This window comes from Mizuhopecten yessoensis, unplaced genomic scaffold (assembly GCF_002113885.1).
Source record: "Mizuhopecten yessoensis strain PY_sf001 unplaced genomic scaffold, ASM211388v2 scaffold6647, whole genome shotgun sequence".
NCBI classification, from domain to species: Eukaryota; Metazoa; Mollusca; class Bivalvia; order Pectinida; family Pectinidae; genus Mizuhopecten; species Mizuhopecten yessoensis.
The window spans coordinates 78,887-91,886 of record NW_018406654.1 but is presented as its reverse complement, the minus strand read 5'-3'; the positions used below and the strand labels follow the sequence as shown (position 1 = coordinate 91,886).

General features: G+C 35.4%; 1 protein-coding gene across 3 annotated transcripts in view; it reads left to right on the top strand.

Annotated features, from left to right (window-relative positions):
• The first annotated feature begins 1,209 nt into the window (after positions 1–1,209).
• Positions 1,210–13,000, top strand: part of LOC110452362 (sodium-coupled monocarboxylate transporter 1-like) — a 37,569-nt gene continuing 25,778 nt past the window's right edge. Inside the window, exon 1 of one of the 3 annotated variants that reach the window (XM_021500838.1) lies at positions 1,210–1,423. In XM_021500838.1, the coding sequence (XP_021356513.1) occupies positions 1,253–1,423 (171 nt within the window). In that variant the 5' untranslated portion in view covers positions 1,210–1,252. Of the gene's footprint in view, positions 1,424–6,341; positions 6,793–8,891; positions 9,600–13,000 lie in introns of those variants that run through there. The other 2 variants (XM_021500836.1, XM_021500837.1) reach the window with 2 other exon arrangements.

The window sequence follows — 13,000 nt, the reverse complement described above, 5'->3', positions numbered from 1 at the left end:
CACCTTTCTCGTATATAACATCATTCGGGGTGGCATTTTGACCGAAAATTGATCTAAACCCCTAAAACATGTAAATACATTCTGAACACCTCAGTTTAGGTCCAGCTGTACAGATCCCTGGGGTAAAGCCTTCTTCCTGATGCCAATATCTATAGTGCCAAGTATGTATGACTAACCATATATATGTAAAACCGCAAATAAAAAGCAAGAAAACATGTTAAACATTAAGACAGAGATTTATTTTAAATTTGTCAGGTTTCAAATAAAAGTCAAAATGAGAAGACTCCGCCATCATGTGATGAGAGAGAAAAAAACGGAGTGGCTATTGACACTCGGGTTAGATAAGCAAAAAACGGTATGCGGGTGGCGGATTCCGGAAAGTTTTCATGTGGCGATAGTAATTGTGCGTAGACGGTTGTGCATATCCGGATAGGACTAAGAACGATAGATGTAAGCTTTGGTCAACAATAAAACTTAGTGAATGGATTATTGACTTAATTTAACATTGTGTATCAGTATATACACGTAAGAAAACGTGTTTTGTTACTTATTATTACAAACTACGAGTCGAAATAAGTATATTGTAGTTACTAACTCCTGCACTCCTCTGTATACTGATACTAGTGTCAGTTGTACGGGTTCAACTATAAGTTAAGTAAACACATTTAATTCATAGGTACATGTAATTACATGGTATCCCTGTAACATAAGCATACGGTCAAACCACAGCGTGGTCTATACAAACATACATGTATATATAATATACGTATAGCAGTTTCAGCGACGTCACATCAGTTTAAAAATGCGACCGTCACCCTGTTGTCAAATATCAAAACTGGACTATCTCTAGAAGTAAAAAGGATTTGGTGATAGTAACCTATTAATATTTTAATAGCGCTTCTAAAGGTGCATTGTGCGTGGGCTACAATCGCAAGCATTGCAACAACAATCGTTTGTCGGCAGTGTTAATTATTTATTTGTTTTAAAAAACATTCTTCGAGGCAAAAAAATGATAATTGAAAATACACATTCGTGAGATTTTCCTGAAGAGTTCAATTACTTGGTACATACACAAAACAAAATGCCGACGGTGACAGCATTTGGGGTTTGGGACTGGGTGATATTCACCGCCATGCTGCTAATTTCAATTTCAATAGGAATATATTTCTCCTTGATCGGAAATCGACAGAAAACAACATCGAACTTCCTGACGGGTGATAAAAAATTGGAACTGATTCCAATTTCGATTTCGATGTTAGTTTCATTCCTGTCTGCCATTTCTCTTCTGGGATACCCAGCCGAAATGTTTACCCACGGGACAATGTTCCTTGTGATAGTGCTTGCCTATGTACTCGGAGGATTGGTAACCGCAAGCCTTATAGTCCCACTAATGTATAACCAGAAAACTATCAGTGCATATGAGGTAAGAATAACCATTTTTTTTTTGCTTATCATTTATTTATTTGATCCATCGATTGATTCGTTCGTTCGTTCGTGCTCGTTCGTTCGTTACATTCATTTATTCTTTCAATCGATCGTCCGTTCATATTCATTCGTCGGTTGGTTGCTTCGATCAATTATTCGTTCGTCCGGTTGTTCGTTCCTGTGTGCCTTCGTTCGCTCGTTCATTGGTTCGTTCATGTTCATTCATTGGTTCGTTCATGTTCATTTATACATTTATTCATTCATACTTTCGTTCGTTCATTCACTTGCTCATTCGTCCGTTCGTTCGATTGTTCGTTTCTTCGTTCATTTACTGACTAATAACTCATGTTTCCATTCACTCATCCATTGAGAAACGTATGCATCTATGTATTTTACTCATTTTGAATTCGCATTCATTTACAAGAGCAGTGATATTACGATGGTCGATTTCTATAATTGAATATCATTTAACTTCAGATTGTTCCAAGTCGTTGCATAATCATAATTCTGTCAGCTTTATGATATGGCTACATGTTTTCGTTCGGTAACATTTTGTCTCTAACGTAACCAATGTGGTAATTAAATCTCGGTGTTTTCCGCCATTAAAATCCTCTGTTTCCATTGGCTGTTTCTTAACATACAGGTTTACATCTATGAATAGCATAAATTTCAGAATACACAAATTAAACAGAATCATTTTATTTAGTTTTTCAATGTAAAATACTTTTAAGTTTCATGTAACTCTGTATTCATTAATTCATTCTATAACACTAAATGATCTGATTTTATCACACAAATGGCACATCTTTCTATTAGAACATGCAATTTTGTTGTTGTTTATTTTCTACCAATACCGATGCTAGAAGGGAGAGTTAGTTTTATTCTGTGTTGACATTTTATACCAGATCCGTTTCACAACATGACAATCTGAATTATGACCACCTAGGCGATAAAATGCTTGACCTTTTTATGATGGTCATGGGTTGCTTGGCTACAGGTATATTTACCAGAGCGTGTACTCCATGTCTGGACATCGTAGTACAAAGAGCCCGAACTGATATGTCTACTCGAGTATCACAGGGACCGGGGAATTTGTTACAGCTATATTTGTACCTAAACTGTGTTATTCAGGGTAATATTACACGTTTAAGGGGTTTAGATCAACTTCCGGTAAAAATGTCATCCCCAATCAAGAAATATATCACTGAGGTGATTTATTCCGAAAGTTTATCTAAACCTCTAAAGCGTGTGCCATTACTCTGAACACCTCCGTCTAGGTACAAATATTTATGTAACTGGAACTAATTATCATGTCAATTGCTGTACACTATATTATATGATGTGAAAAGGTAAAGCCTTAAAAGAGCGTAGCGTTTGTTGATCTCTGATATTTACTGATTCAGAATACAACTTTCAGATTGAGATAAGATAAACTTTATTTAAAGTCGGCTAGTCGAGGAATAACAATAAAACACAAGCTCTAATGAGACCGGGGCAAGTTCGGCCCCTTTTTAAAAATTGAAGTCCGTTCTAGGAAGTATTGCATCACGTCCGTTTTTGAACATTATTTAACTTTTCCTGTAGTAAGTTCGGATGGCCGAATGAGCCACACCATGGGGTAACTTCGGACAGGCGTTCGGGTTAGTTCGGCCCCCATTGGAATCAGCTTAATTATGACGTCATCATGCATGCAACGTCAGATTTTACCGCCAATTTTACGATTTTTTTATGTGTTAACTACATGGGCCGACCTTGCCACGGTATTATTGGTCGAACCTGGTCGGGCTCAAATTAATATTTCAATAAATTCTTATCGTACAGCAATATGGTAGTGAGTGATTGGCTTGGCCTTATGTATTATCTTTTGAAGCTGTCAGAGTGGTACACGTTTGACTGTAAAAAAAGTAGCAATTCCGTTTCAAAAAGTTCGCATATTTAAAAGTGAGGTCAGGATTTTCTTTCTATCCTCTCAAAAATAATTTTCTCTTGTGAAGTCATTTTACATTTTCCTCGCCATTTTTCATCGTTGAATGCCGAGCCAACTAAACTGCTGAGCTCCCTAAAGTTGATGATTGGTAAAAATGTTTACACAATATAATTTGTGCATCAATGACGACATTTTTCTTCCAGTCAAAGCTAAAGTAGATATTTGTTCTTGTGCGTAACGTAGATAGTGCGCTCGTCTTCACCAAGATGGCCGCATTTTGTTATTTTTCCAATGTGATATTTTTATACCACAATATCGTATATTGTTATCTGTACATAATGTAACGTTATTTGTACATTTTGTAGAAATTTATTATTGTTGTGTAAAGTATGTGGAACTTTGTTATTGTTGTTCAATGTGACATTTTTGCTATGACACAGTAAAGTAAAGTACATTGTTTGATATAATGTTATTCATACACAATGTGCAATTTGTTTTATATTGGTTATTACATTTAAAGTAATTTTATCGGTTGGTAATGCCTACTGTATTATATTTGTATATAAAAAGTTCTATAATGTTTGTTGTAAATTGTATAACTATTGGGTACAAATGTAAGAGTTGTCTCTCTTTTTTTTTTCTTTTCTTTTTTTTTTGTATAATAAGTAGGTCGGCAAGATATTTATTTTTTGTCACCTATATTTTCTTTTCGTTGTCCTAAACGTGTTGCATTGGCACTCGGAATTTTATTGATTCATGTAATGGGCATTTTTATTTGTTTTAGTATTATTGTTAGAAAATTACTAAATTTTTTTTGTGTTTTGTTCATCGATATTGACATTGTTATTATTGTTTATGTGTTATATTTCTAATAAACCATTGTTACATCAAATTAAATGTATTTTGTTTCATTTTGTTCAATTGAAAAATAAAAATTGAAAAAAAATCGAAATTTCATTATTTCCAAAACAATCTGAAGAAACTCCCGCAAGGTATGGGTTATTGTTCAGACATGATTTGGTTATACAATAGCGATACCGTAAAAAAATAATCCCTTATAACATTTTTAGGCGGAGGGACGGGGATCCTTAAACTCATTGCTGTATACGTGAATAATAGATATGTGACACACAACAGGTGACAAATCCATATCACTATGAAGGAATAACGATATTGACATTTGTCAACAACTTGTTATATATGAACATTACCGGCAGAAATGCATTTCATTCGAGTATGAAAGCATAAACTCTCGTAACGTAACACGTGGTTTACTTATGACGTCATAGACAACCTTGTTCAATCATTGTCTTGCCGCTTCGCTTCGGATAACATGGAAAATTCCCCTACGTCAAACGCTCAAATGGCTACCGTTAATTATTGGCGCCAATTTGATATAAATAGGGCTGTTCCACCAATGTCATTTAACGGACGAAAAATACACAAAATGAAGTAAATAAGAACAAATAGATAAAATGAAACAATTCTTCTATAGTAAAAATGTAAATATATTGATTGAACAGCGTTTTTTGTTTATTTTCATGACGGTATGAACGCAAATCGGTTACATCCATATCAAACATGAAGCCCGTAACCGATTTGCGTTCATACCGGCGTATTGCAGAGTTATCTTCTCTTGGGAGCAGGTATTGATTATTACGTCACGTGTTTGTGAGAGTAACGTCATAAATTTTTGAATTTTCTCACACAGACAAATGACGTAACAATCAGTACATGCTCCCAAGAGAAGATAACTCGCGATACGCAAAGACGGAGTATGCAAGCAACAAAACGTGAGAATAACCGAGCATCTTTTGCACTACTTTTTATCGCCAACTTCTGACTAAAACAAAAGGGGAGAAAAATGTTCAATTCATATTACTTTTAAGATTAAATTGGAAGCGTTTGACTACATATTTCATCAATAATTTCCGAATAGGAAACAATGCGAAAAGTAAATGTACGAAAACGAAAATATACGTACAAACAACAACAAATTAATTAAAAGAAAAACAATTAAAAAACAAAAACACAAACATAAACACAGAAAATACAACAGTGTTCTGAATGTAAAAAAATAAACGACTCCAGACTTAGATTCGAACTTTGGACCTACAATCATAATACTGTCAATTTAACCAACTTCGTTGTCGAGTCTACGAATGAAATGGGAGGCTACTCTGAAATCAAAACAAACAAACAAATAACAACGTAATTATCAATTGTTTTACCTGCAGGTTAAGGAACTTTAAACACATTGCATACAAACTTTAACCTATATTTGCTTACCTTGATTCATCTTTTGACGAATTTTATATTGTTCTCTTACAGTCAAATTAAGCTATAAAATATTCCCGTACAAACTATATAGCCCTTCACGACTATATTGAAGTGTTCGTAAATAGTAGCTGATATTGTTATAGTAGGCGAGCCACCTTAACATCGAAGGACTCCTTGAGACAATTTATCTAAGTCTGGTTAGCTTAAGGATTTGTTACCTAAAATATTCAGCATTGAATTATTTCTTAATTATTGAAATTCATCCTCAATAATGCATGTGACGGGGTTTAATAAAACATTCTTGAAAAAGGTGACATGAAAATATTCATTCGTTCTGAGTTAATAAGATAATTAAGCTTAATGCAGAAATGAGTAAATGTAGGGGTAAGCTAACAGTACTTTTGACAGCTAGATAAGTTTGCTTTTATAATGGACCATACCCGTATCTACCTGTACCAGTCGGATATATAAACATAAGAGCTCCTCTCTGACCGCATCACGGCACACAGGCAGTGCCCTATAATCTACTTTAAGGTATAATTCAGCCTGGCTTATATTTTAAGCAAAAGTAGGAAGAAAAGTCCTCCAAGCTTTGTGACAAAGGAAATCGTTTGGAACGTCATAGTTAAATATTTCATCTTAAATTTAATACATATGTATTAGATTTGGACGAACAAAACTACAGATGCTGTGAGTATTTCTGTTGACATTTGTGAGACACTCGCTCAAAGTGACGGATACTAGGATATATTTCAATTAATTTAGTTTACGTACAAGCCAAAATAGTTTTCTACTATTAGAAAGATTGATAAAACAAGATGGTTTCCAAAGATGAATTTGACGCCTGGGACTGGGTGGCCTTTGCCGCCATGCTGGGTATTTCGGCCGGAATCGGAATATTCTACGCTCTAAGAGGACGTCGAGAAGCTTCTACGGCAGAGTTCCTAATGGGCGGACGAAACATGCAGTTGCTTCCGATTGCAATTTCCATTCTTGTGTCGTTTATGTCCGCCATTTTGATTTTGGGAACACCAGCGGAGATGTATATGGAGGGAACGCAGTACTTTCTTTACGTTATTGGAATCATGCTGGCTGTCGTTCTTGCAGCCTTGATATTTGTACCACTTCTGTACCCGTTAAACTTGACCAGTTCGTTTGAGGTAAGTAAAAGGTAAAACTAGTAATGGCAGAATTTGATTTCTTGCCAAAGGAATTCCGGCTCATATTTGGCCTTACAAGAAACAACAACTTCAACTTGGATTTATAAACTTATATATTTTATAAAGATCATATTGGTTAGTTGAGGCTCCATTTTAGCGCACATTTTTCATTGCGCATGCGTGAATGCCTCACCATAGCAACAACATGGCGTTGCTATGCAGAAATATCCTAAATGTATTATTTGTTGATATTTTTGGGAGTTAGAATGCATAACCCTCCCCATTTGATAACCAACCATTCCTTGTTATGAATGAAAACTGTTATGACAATGTTTAAGTAAACCAAATATGTATTTGATTGGAGTATAATACCTCCTGCGCAGGGAGGTTCTGGGAGGATCAGTAACCGGTATTGTTACCGGTATTGTTACCGGTATTATTCCCCTTCTGATTGGTGCCTGCGGTGGTTTTCAAAAAATGTTCGTTAATTTACTTCAAAGTGACTGTTTGTTTTAACGAAAATAGCGTTGTTTTGCAATATATATATATGTATCTTATGTCAGTTGTTGAACGAATTTGATTTTTGTATATTTGCGTTGTTTTATTTGTTCCAGATCACGAATATATCAACTTATTTGTAATTCCTGATAAGTCTGGAAATGACCATTATAGACATAATTGCCATACTAGATACTGTTCATGTACCTGTACTTGTATGTGTAGACAGTTGCGTAATTATTCTCTTGTTTACGGATATTTTTCCATAAAATATGTACTTTATTTCCTGTTTATCCTTACGAAATGCATGATACATGTAAGTAAATGTCGAAGGCCTTGAAAGTTATAACATTTAGAATTTATTGTAAGTAATGTTGCAGAGAAAAAAAATCCATATCAAATTTCATGACTTGTATAATAGTAGAAAAAGCTTAATGTTATATAATCAAAAGGTCCGGCTACCACAGCCCTGTGGCGGAGATGTTTTTGGTGAAAATTATGTGGTGAAAATGTAGCATAATTTCATGTCAAATATAACAATTATGGAAAGATATATCGATGAGTACATGTATATGATTATATCGACACGAACATGGTTATTAACCTCGACTGTGTGTCGGTTAATAATTTTTTCCCGGGTTCATGATTCCGCATATTTTCCTCGACAAAAGCCTATAATTTATCAATACAATCGCTGTATCATCCGTGTGTTAGACCACGGTTCTGTTGTCATGATATCCACCGTTTTACATGCGTGTTATCAAACATTATATTAATAATCATCCGTTTCGTATTGTCGCCTTATCGATGGTTCTTTTGTCGCGTTATCCACTGTTTATTGTCGCGTTTTGTACGGTTCTTTTGTTGCGTTATCTACTGTTTATTGTCGCGTTTTGTACGGTTCTTTTGTCGCGTTATCCACCGTTTTTTTTTTGTCGCGTTTTGTACGGTTCTGTTTTTCTGTTATACTCCGTCAATGGTTGCATTTTCTACGATGTTGTTGTTGCGTTATCCACAGTTTATTGCCGAGTTATTATCCGATTATAGTCTGTTGTCGACAATTATATTACAGCAATACCCTCTTGTTTGTTTCCGATTTACTACCACGTTTTCTACGGCTCTGTAGTCGACGCGTTATCCACCGTTTTATTGTCGTGTTATCCACAGCTATATTATCACGTGACATTAAATGATCTTGCAGCGCTATCCACTATTTTATTGCCGCTTTTTCTACTGTTGAATTGTTCCGTGTTCTCTCCCGTCTTCTATCATGTGAGAGATCGACAAATTAAAAAAAAACCGACAGGTCCATGTTCTCGTATAGGTTGTGCATTATCCATTATTTTCTGATGATAACGCGCCCCATTGTTTCCACAGTTCACAAAGTTATGTGAAGGAGAATGTTACACAGTAATATCCAATACAGATTTACTAGTATAACGAGCGTTTTACGATCAAAATGACGCCCCCTTATCATAATGTATGATATTAATTCAAGACAGACATGTCCATGCAATTAACATACGAACAGACAATCATAAGTGTTACCGTCACACGTGTATATGAATGATGTTGCATACATATACACACATGTATACAGGTGTGTAACTCACCCAGTAAGACTAACGAGTAGGTGACAGGTCAGCCTCTACATTGCGCGTTAATACGACTAAGTAAAATACTATTGTTCGTAATTTTGACGACAACAAATGCTGTTTACGACATTACGTTTGGTTCTGGGTCTAGTCCACATTTGGACAAATTGTTAATTAGTTCGTTGTTTTAATTCCGTTTTCGGAGTGAACGGATAACATCTTGCACACAGTAAACTACTTGGCTGTTGTTGAGCATTTTCTAGAAACAAAATTGGAATTGGAAAATGTGATAAAGATACTAACCAAATCTGTGATAATTTGAAAATATAGAGGATCCCTTAACGGCTGCATTTTCACATTCAACAAAACAAGATGGTTGCCAAAGAAGAGTTTGATGTGTGGGATTGGTTTGCGTTCGTTGCCATGCTGGTTATTTCCGCTGGTATTGGAATATTCTATGCGTTTAAAGGACGTCGAGAAAACTCCACCAACGAATTTCTGATGGGTGGCGGAGACATGAAAATGGTTCCCGTCTCCATTTCCATTCTTGTGTCTTTCATGTCCGCCATATTGATTTTGGGGACACCTGCAGAAATGTTCACGAAGGGAACTCAGTACTTTGTCTATACCTTCGGAGTTATCTCTGCTGTTGTCGTAGCAGCAAACATATTCGTGCCACTGATATACCCCCTAAAGCTCACCAGTTCATTTGAGGTAAGACGTTTATATATACTGATGACGTCATATGGATGACGTCATATTTTGTTCGGTCATTGTGTGTCGGTCATCCTCACAAACATTTTATTATTTTAACTCCTGAATAATATACATTTTGAAAGTAAAATATGTGACTTTTCCCCTTTCCGATAGTAGGTAATTAACTTTGATTATTTAATAGTTTTGCATGTTTTAAACCCGAACATTTCGTTCCATGCAGAGAAGTGCGAATATTTTGCCACTCGATGAGATAATTTTTAACACATTGCACGTCTTAATTCAATGAAAATATTAACAATTTAGGAATATGTGCTTCCGTATTGAAACAGTTTTCCTATCACTTTTGTGAGAGTACAGTTCAATAATTGTCACGTTACATTTAATTCATTGTGACGTCATATATTAAAGTAAAATGATCCCATGAATTGTCATGGCGGTTTATAATTATTTTTTGTCCCGTAAAGCTTGCGAATTCGAATGATAAAGAGAATCTCAGACTCGTTTCCATTACAAGTTCCATTTGTTTACCTATATGTTGTATACACATGTACATTAATTTCAAATTTTTCGTTAGATTTGATAAAATTTGTTATTTCATTTAAGTAATAACATTGTAATGATAATGTACGTAATTATCCATGACGTACAGGTCTTCCAAACAATACTTAAATCTAACAAGATACAAGATGAAATAAATTTATTTGAGGATCCCTGTCCCACTGCACTAATTTTCTCCTCTCCACAGTTATATCCCCTTAACTTTCATTCGGACATACAATGTAGAAAAGAATGCCGCTTCCGTTTATCGCGATTTTCCGTTTGGACCAGAGTTGTTCGTTTATGAGGTCGGACCTAGTTATCTGATAGTGCTTTCATGCGAGCCTTGACAAAGCCTCGCAAGGTCTGCATATACCCGAAAATGTGACATTGAAAAACAGTCAAACCGGTTGTTCCGCATAAACGAACTGACCCTTGGTAGCTCGGTTAAAGCGATAGTATAACGCTCCGAAGTCCGGTGTTCGAATCCCGGGCCGTTTCGTTTAAACGGTCTAACCGATCGGACCACTGTTGTTCGTTTATTAAATAAGGTCGGACCTAGTAATCTGATGCTGCTTTCATGCGAGCCTTGAGAAAGCCTTGCAAGGCTTGCATACACATTTGCAGGTCCGCCAGGATTTATACCCGCAATTGTTACATTTATAAACGGTCAAACCGGTTGCTCCGCATAAACGAACAGGCCACCGGTGTAGCAATAATGGAGTTTTACACAGAAAACACAATACATATAATTGAATAACTATTTTGTTTATTTTAGCTAAATCCTTTCTCATAAAACTCCAATAAGATATGGTTTTCTTTTTCAAAATTGATTTATCAAAATTATAGTCATGCTATAAAAACACAGTTTCCAACACTTAGTTACATGCAAAGCCAGGCTTTTGATGTAAATTGTAATGTATTCGGACACATGCAGTCCTTCTTAAAATCCAGCTGAAGATTTTGAACATAAACTATATGTATATATGTATTACAATTTACATGTTATTGACTTATTGTAATTGTTGAATTTGAAATTTATTGTCTATGCCATCACCTAATTATTTATAAGAAATATTTTGTTGATAGGAAGTGGCTTCATACGTTGCCAAATCCTTTGTACCTATTTTGGACAATAGAATATGTTTAAAGTCATTTAGTTACGAGTTTTGGCAGTGATAAGGAGGCTCTTAATATCGCATACATATGAACAGTGGAACATTACCTCGTGCGAGCTATATTAGAACGAAGAAGTTTTACGAGTATATCTGCATTAGTATACACTCATCAATAAGGAAATAGGTCAGACCCTCAATCAAAAATAATGTTATTCACGGGGCTCACAAAGGGGGACACTTTACAGTGTGTTATGTTTGCTTCCAATCATTTGTCGATTTCAGGATGATTTTGACGATCTGTCAATCACATTTGTTTATTTCTTTTGTTATGTTCAGTGTTATGAATCAATACGTTTAGTACATTGCGATATAATACATATAGACGTTTATCAAATGAATGTGTATTTCTAGATCAGCCATATCGCGGCTTTTCTCTAATAAACGTAGACTATTATTACATCTATGTGAAAAAGAAGTCAGTTCGACAAGGTTCATATTTTTTGTTGTTTATTATATTTACTTCGCGGGTAATTTTGGTATTGTGATTTAACTCTTGGCAAATTATATATATAGATGTGAAAATTCAACAAAATTAAACCCGTTGCAAAAGTAATCTACTTTAAAGTGTCGATCTGTGCGACATCCGGGATACTAGTTTGTGTTAAGTAGACAAATCTTTTTTTGGTAATTGAAATCGAATCTCTGTATCGTTTTAATCATTATTTCCTTTTTTAATCTTTAAACAAAAAAGGTGTTTTATTATGATTACATTTATTTTTTATTGCTGTAACTCGTTATTTGACAGAATCTAATTGCGTGGTTATATAAAGATATTTTTGGAGTTTTCGAGGGGTTTTACGCCATAACCCATTTTAGTATCATGGGACGAATCGTCGTGTCACTTTTGTCGCTGTTCGCACTCACACAGTATCAGTACTAGTACTAGTGCACATGGTCAACGAAGTGCTCAGTCTAATTTCTGCCATCGGCTAACGCTAGCCTAGGTGCTTATTGTTTTCAAAACGTGAGCTACCTCCTATCATATTTCTGATACTGGTTTTATATATTGTAATTTGTTTTGTTTTCTTTGTCTTGATAAAGGAGCAGAAAGCTCCGAAAATTTGACAACATAATATTGTCGTCACTGTAAGAATTACGTCCTTGTCCTATGTACAAAAAGGTATATATCAGCATTTTAAGAACTGTAAATGAATATTTAATGAAAACAGTTATATTACCACTGTCTGACGTAGAACCAATTGTTGCAACGTCACAGCCAATAGTGTACACACATTTGCATTACGTATTACACACAGTACAGTTAAAAATTAAGTTACCCTAGTTGGGCCTTTTATCGTATATGTTATCAGTTGTAATGAATGACAAAAATGAATTCTCTTTTGATTGATATGCGTTTATATATGCAAATCCTTTCCAGTTCCCTGGGGTTAAGGTCAGATTAAACTTAACGATCATGTTGATGTCTACTTCTCAATCAAGTCGGGGCCTTTCACTTCAAATGGGGTTTCACATAGTCTCGTTCAACCAGACGCTTGATCACTTGTAATTCAAGATTCGGCGTAGCATGCGCAGGCAAAAAGAGTCTAGTTGAACGAGACTAGGTTTCACAGTACCACCTCAAATGTTTGCATGATTCAATAAAAGCAAGTGTGTAGTATTATTAACAGTAATACATGTACCACCGTTACATGACCTCTGCCCCCCCCCCCCCCCCCCCCCCCC